The 6,912-nt window shown below is 38.9% G+C and overlaps 1 protein-coding gene across 5 annotated transcripts in view; it reads right to left on the bottom strand.

Moving 5' to 3' along the window:
- Positions 1 to 597: 597 nt before the first annotated feature.
- Positions 598 to 6,912, bottom strand: part of SMTNL1 (smoothelin like 1) — a 29,043-nt gene continuing 22,728 nt past the window's right edge. For all 5 annotated transcript variants that reach the window (XM_058196673.1, XM_058196688.1, XM_058196682.1 and 2 more), the window contains exons 8-9: positions 3,124 to 3,331; positions 598 to 972 (exon numbers count right to left, since the gene is read on the bottom strand). In XM_058196673.1, the coding sequence (XP_058052656.1) occupies positions 3,187 to 3,331 (145 nt within the window). In that variant the 3' untranslated portion in view covers positions 598 to 972; positions 3,124 to 3,186. The remainder of the gene's footprint in view (positions 973 to 3,123; positions 3,332 to 6,912) is intronic.

Genomic DNA, 6,912 nt, shown 5'->3' with positions numbered 1-6,912 from the left:
CTCTTCCTCCTCTTCTTTCCTTTCTAAATATAATGTATTTATATTTAAAAGTGGGAAGAAGAAGCAAAGTGGGGATTTTTTTACACTGAATTATATATCCTGTTTGCCATCTTGTAAAATGAGCTGTCTTCTGAACAATTTCAACTTGCTCCTCCCCAAAATCCTTCCAAGCTGCCCAGAACAGAGCAAAATCACCACATGTAAATCTCTGCCTCCAGAGAGGTTTTCATTGCCACACATTGAAAGCTTTGTCATTCAATGTTTGCCCAGCACTTTTCCTGTAAACCAACAAAGGAGGGAATCCCCCGCTCCCTCCAGTCAGCTTGTTTATTTTTAGCCTCTTATCTGCACAGTGTGATTTCTTTGCTCAAAGTTCAGTGGTTTGGGGAGCAGCTGAATGCAGAGCAGCTTATTTCTTAGGAAACAAACATAAGATTGGGTCACGTATGTTGTGTTGCTCAAACCATTCTAATATGCCCGGGCAGCTACTTCAAACAGAGCATGTTTGCATTCTCCTTTGGAAACCACGCTGTAGGCCACCTGAACTGCTGTTGCTAAAACAGAATGTGGCATAAAAATACAGTGTGACAGCCTTGACTTGGTAGAGTTGTGCTTTAATGGAACTGGTTGCCTGGTAAGGGAAAGGGTGACTGCAGCATGGGATGCAGGAAGGCTTTTGCAATCCAAAGAGAGGACAGGGAGTTGCTGATGGTAACATCTGGAAGGACACACTGCTTCTGAGTCATGTGTCTTTGGGGCAGGCTCTGTTCTGCTTCCATAAACACCAGATGTTTGAAGTGCTGACAGGACATTAGTAAGCGTTCCTTTCCTGCTCTTCTCAGGTGGCAGAAGGGTGGCACATAGCAGACTCTAGTCGGGGTTAAGTAGCAGCGGTTGATTCCAGTGCCATACTCAGGAAATTGCAGAATATATACGTCTTTTAGCCTGGGCACATCCCATGTTGCATTCTGTCTGAAAAATTAAAAAAAAAGACATCCAAATCTTGGAGAAAACACAGAAGCCAAGCACAGCTTCCCAACAAGGGCCGCAGTGTGGCTCAGGCTGTAAGAAGCCTGTTATTAAAACACAGCTGGTGGGACTAGAACCTGCAATTACTGCAGGTTCTAGTCCCACCAGGTCCAAGGTTGACTCAGCCTTCCATCCTTTATAAGGTAGGTAAAATGAGGACCCAGATTGTTGGGGGGCAATAAGTTGACTTTGTAAATATACAAATAGAATGAGACTATTGCCTTACACACTGTAAGCCGCCCTGAATCTTTGGAGAAGGGCGGGATATAAATGTAAACAAAAAAAAAAACCTGCTATCATTTCTACGTGTTTCTAAGTGGGTTTATAGCCAGTCTATCTGCCAACTGGATACAGAAGAACCACGGTCCTATGTTTCTTGGAAATCAGGGGGGAAATGCTCCCAGTTCGGACAGGATCAGCCAATATGGTAGCGATGGCGGCGGGTGATTCGGAGAATCAGTAGCAAAAATTCCTGCACTCCCCCGCCCATGCCCATCCAATCGCCCCATTGCCCACTTGCCCGCTTGCTGCTTCTTTTAAAAAATGCTTTTAAAAGGTAAAAATGAGGCTCTGATGATCCCAGCTGAGCTGCCTGATCATCAAAGCCTTTTTTTTACTTTTAAAAGCATTTTTTACAACTTATTCAGCCGAATAGGTTGTAAAAAAATGCTTTTAAAAGTAAAAAAAAAAGATCACCCCACCGCGCGCTGTTCTACTTACCCCATGCCTCCTTTTGGCATGCACACTGCATGTGTGCGCACACATTGCATTTGGTGTGTGCTGTGCACAGCACACATGCGCAGCCAGCAAACCAGTAGTAAAGTGGTTCAGATTTCACCACTGTGTGAAATCCTACAAACTTTAATGTGGAAAAGATCCAGCTGTTGAATAAAGTTTTTTTCCAATCTAGAGCTCTCCACATAGGTTGGACATGTTGACTGGGAATCTTAATGCATGAAGTCTCATATCTACAGGGCACCTGGTCAGTCATTGCTAGAACTCTCTGCTGTTTTTTCATCTTTTGCCTGGGACTATTCTTTCACATGTAACTCTCTTTATGTGCCATTTTTACTGCACCAACAATGTTCCCGCTAGACCTTTAACAATCACCTGGAAGTGGAAACAGCAACATTTATTTTATTTTTAGATATTCTGTCCATTTAAATAGAATATCTAGAAATAAAATGGTCTTGCAAGCCAAAATGGCTTATCTTCCCAGTAATGAGAATATTAAGATCCCTACCATCACAATGAACTTTTCTAGTGATCAAACACCTTTAACATCTTTAAGCATTTCTTAATCATTTATGTGTTATCCTTTGTTGTTTTCCACCGACTAAAGGAGCGATATCATCAACAGACATTTCCATTTAAGGAGATACTATATTACTTGGTTGCTAATAAACTAACATGGCATTGAGACCCATGAAGGAAAATATATCCCAATAAGAGTGCCATTCCCAAATTCTGTTCGGACTTAGGCTTCCTTAGAAATTAAATAGCACAAATTTAGTCTTGGCAAATCTCTTTAATTCATACGGCTGTAAATTACTTTCATTTATAGTCCGCAAGGCTTGATAAACAGTCTTTCATAGGAAGGTTATCAATACCCACCTATCTCACGTGGAACACTGCCAAAGAGCTAATTTCCAGACGCAGGGCAAGGCCAAACTTGGCACAGAGTCACAAACAGAATTTTCAAATCTTGAATCGACCAGATGAACTAATTGCTTCCTGCAAAAGCTCACATCCCGTTCGCTTCTCTTTTATATCTTATGGGAAGGGCCAATCACCTCCAAGCCTTACTCCCAAGTCAACCCTGTTTCCTTAATTGTTCCTGTCTCCTGGCAGCTCTGCGCATGCACACACTGGGAACAGGCTCACGCTGTTCTTCTGCCTCGCTGATGTCAGACTCCGGAGACTCCGGAGGCAGCAAAGAACTACCAGATGGCCTTGGCCCTCTCTCTGTCTCCGTGAGAGATCCTTCTATTATTTTGCAATTTCTTTTGGTTTTATTTAGTTGCACTTAATGCAATTCAAGAATTTCAAGGAGCTAGTCTCCTTTGAAGATGAGAACCACAAAAACCTTCTTACCTGCCCCCACCAAGTTTTTCTATAGCTTCCAATGAGCTTCAGACCAAAGCCTGCTTTGCATTTCTATTTCTTCTTGGTCTTTACTAGCCCTTTCTCCACCAAGCTGCGATAAAGTTCCTGGATATAGGTGTAGATGCACTTATTATCAGGAACACTCATGCGCACCATGTCCTCCACCTCCAGAAGTTGAGCACAGTCTGCATATTTCCTGGAAAAAGATGGACAAATAGTCAACTATGCTGCATACCTCAGTGATTTGGCAAAGCAGCTTGAGTATAGCTGTTCATCCCCCGAATTAACAAGCCTTATTCTAGAGAACCGGATCAGGATGCAAAGGTTTCCAAAATCATGCTGAGGTCCATGAAGATAGTGAATTTGAACCTCTTGCCTGTTTAAGTTGAATAAATTTCATTATAGCACTAGAGTAACACTGGGGACACCATAAGCCACTGATATTATTTTGAAACTTTGGGGAACATAATATAAATGCAGAACCTACTCTTGCTTTTGATTATCATTTTCCTTTCTTCTAGCAAGGACTCCTGCTTCTTTTTCAGAATGGGTCCTTACTCTGGCTATTCAAAGGCTCTGAATTCTCTCCTTCAGAGCTTAATGTTATCTTATTCAGCCTCAGCAGTAGGCTAACTGATTTAGCAATTTTGGTAAGAGGTGTCCTAAAAGTAATTGTCTTTTGCTGCTTGGTTTGAGTCTGCTTCATTTTAAAAATATGCTGCTTTCCTTTGTAGAGTAGATAATTACTGATTATTATTTATGATGGTTATACACTACCTCCAAGTTCAGAGATACAATAGTGTGCATATCAATACCACTACTGAAGGACAAGTGGGAGGTTGCTACTCAAGATTTATGTTTAACTGTTGAAGAACACAGTTCTGGTCTAGATTAGACTTTAATCCGATCCAGAGGACACTTAGGTTATTATGATAATGTTCTTGAAGGTGTGTTGATTTCTTGAAGTTTCCTGTTTTATCATACTTAACAGATGAAGGTTGATCAACGACGACATAACTATTTTTTCCTTGTAAAGCAATCCCTACTATGTTAAGCAGCTCCTTAGCAAACCTCACTATATGCCAGTTACAATTATTTCTTTTTAAAACAAGAGATGCTAACAAATAAAAGATAATAACTCCAGGGTTTTAAATTTCTATAGTTGGTTTCAAGCTTAGCTTTGGACCTAAAAAACTTTTTGAATCTCAGTTCTGATATTGCTAATTTTCATAGATGTTCGGTAGCTGGAAGTTTTGACTCTACTTATATTCCTGATCCTGGCTATCTGAGAAGGAATATCGATCAACCCAAAGAAATTGGGAAACTAGTGGGGGGCGTGGCCATGACCGTGGTGGGGTAAGGACCTTTCCTTCACTTCACAGGGCTTATTAATGAAGATTTATGAGAATTTATGCCGTTTGGAATGCACTGTTATGGATGAAAGTTAATAAATCATGAACTGAAAGTGTTAACAGCCCAGCAGATTGAATTTAAAACTGGTAGGTCATCTGAAACGGCTTGAATTAAGGAGTTTCTACAGCGTGGGTTGACCGAGCCGGCAGACAAGATAAGTTGGAATAAATTACTGTGTTCTGTTTTTCCAAAATTAACTATCTTGTTCTGTGTTAAAAAATTTTTTTCTATTGCTGAGGCTAAGGAATGAATATTAAGGACTGAATATTAAGGACTGAATTTGATAATGAGAAGAATTATTATTATTTTTTTGAGCCTTCCGGAAGTTCAGCCAAGAAGAATTTAATTGAAGAGAAGAGAAACTGATTTTTTATTGGATTGTTTGGCAGTAAGAGGATTTTACTGAGCTAATTTTTTCTTTATTTTTTTTTTCTCTTGAGAGCAAATTAATAGCTTGTTTATATTACAAAAAAAAAAAAAAAAGGATTTTGCTCCGTTTAAATTGGTTTGTCTTCCTTTCTGCTTTGCTGACGTGGAGGAAAAATGGCGCTGATTAATGTTAGCTGTGAAGTTTTGTGTTTCTTTGTGGAGTATCCTTGAACTTGAGAGATAACAGTGCAAATAAGCCGCTTCGCTTCAATTAAAAGACAGTCGTCCTTTGATTTTCACTAAGACCCTCTGTAAAATTGGTTTGGAATCTTAGTTTGGGAAATTTTTTGGTTTTTTTCAAAATGACTCAACAACTTTCAGAAACGCAGCAACTTGCTGCAGCTTTAAATAAAATTGGGGAAAAAATAGCAGGACTATCAGAGCGTATAGATAATTTGACATTGAAACTGACATCTAAAATGCAGAATTTAAAGCAAGAGATGAATGAAAACTTTGCAAAACAGAAAGAGGAAATGATAATGATTAAAGATGAAATGGAGCAGATGCATGTGCACGAGGTAAAAGTAGATTGGCAAATTGGTAAAATATTTTATAAAAATGAGCAGCAAGATAAGAGAATCTGTCTTTTGGAAGAAGAGATGAGGAAATATAATTTAGTTATCAGAGGAATCTCAGAAGAAAAGGAGGATAAATTGAAACAGCGGGTTCTGAAATGGATTAATGATTTGGATACGCAACTTACGTTCACAATAGCAGACCTGGCAAGTGTTTTTAGAATTGGATATAGAAGGCAAAATGGTTCTAACAGGAATGTGCTTGTCAGGTTCGCAAATCTTGGTGATAAGTTGGAAGTTATGGCCAAGGTAAGAGAGTTGGGAGATGCTTTGAGTTTGAAGGAAGACTATTCAAGTCTTCCCGGATATATCAAGAGAAGAAAGGGCATGGAGATTTTTTTTAAAATCAATTACAAAAGTTTTGAGAGATAATGGAATTAAATACAATTGGAGGCCACCACAACAATTGAAATTTTTTCATAAAGGAAGGACGCGTACAATCACCCCAGATACAGATGCATTATTATATTTACGGAGCTTGGACTGATTGAGATGGAGGATTTAATGGAGATAAAAGATCAAATGCTTCAGATGGGTGGAACATACGTGGAAACATCAATCCCAGAAGAAGAAAAAGGGCTATTGGAGGCAAGACTCCAAAGGGTTAAAGAGGAAAGAAATATCACCTGTGTTGGTTGAACAGAAGAAGAGTCGTGAGGATACAGTAGAGAAGAAGCAGATAAGAGTCTTGGAAAATACGAAGCTGAATGCGGGTCATCGCTATTTTTTTGTTTGAGTGATGAATTCAACTAGACAGCCCGAAAGAAGTGGCCCGGGCATTGGCACGTCCCCTCTCCCCCATTCTCTTTATAGAGGCGAAACCGATGAGGATGTGGGGGAAGAAGATTGTTTGTACTTTATTGTTTGTTTTGTTTTTCTGTTTTCTTATTGTTGTTTATACGTTAAATATGGTAGTTTAATGTCGGGTGGTGGGCACAGAAAGGAAGATGCGGGGATAGGATTAAAAAATTTATATTTTAAATGGGAGTTATAAAAATAATGTCATGGAATGTGAAGGGTACAGGGAATCAGATTAAAAGAAGAAGATTGGAGCTTAAGATTAAAAGGGATTTACCAGACATTTTATTTTTACAAGAAACCCATCAGAAATCTGAAGATTCAAATAGAATGTATATAAAAGGTATGCAAATATATGAAAAGGATTTTGGAACTTCAAAAGCTAGAGGAGTTGCAACACTGATATCAGATAGGGTGTACTTTGAAAAACATAAGGTAATTTTGGATGAAGATGGAAGATATGTAATAATTGTTGGAAATCTTAATGAGGAAAAAGTGACACTTGTTAATTTATATTTACCGAATGGAAAACAAAGAGAATTTCTTGAAAAAATAACAAAAA

Source organism: Ahaetulla prasina, chromosome 1 (genome assembly GCF_028640845.1).
Source record: "Ahaetulla prasina isolate Xishuangbanna chromosome 1, ASM2864084v1, whole genome shotgun sequence".
NCBI classification, from domain to species: domain Eukaryota; kingdom Metazoa; phylum Chordata; class Lepidosauria; order Squamata; family Colubridae; genus Ahaetulla; species Ahaetulla prasina.
The sequence above is the reverse complement of the archived record's forward strand: the minus strand, read 5'-3'. Positions and strand labels throughout refer to the sequence as shown.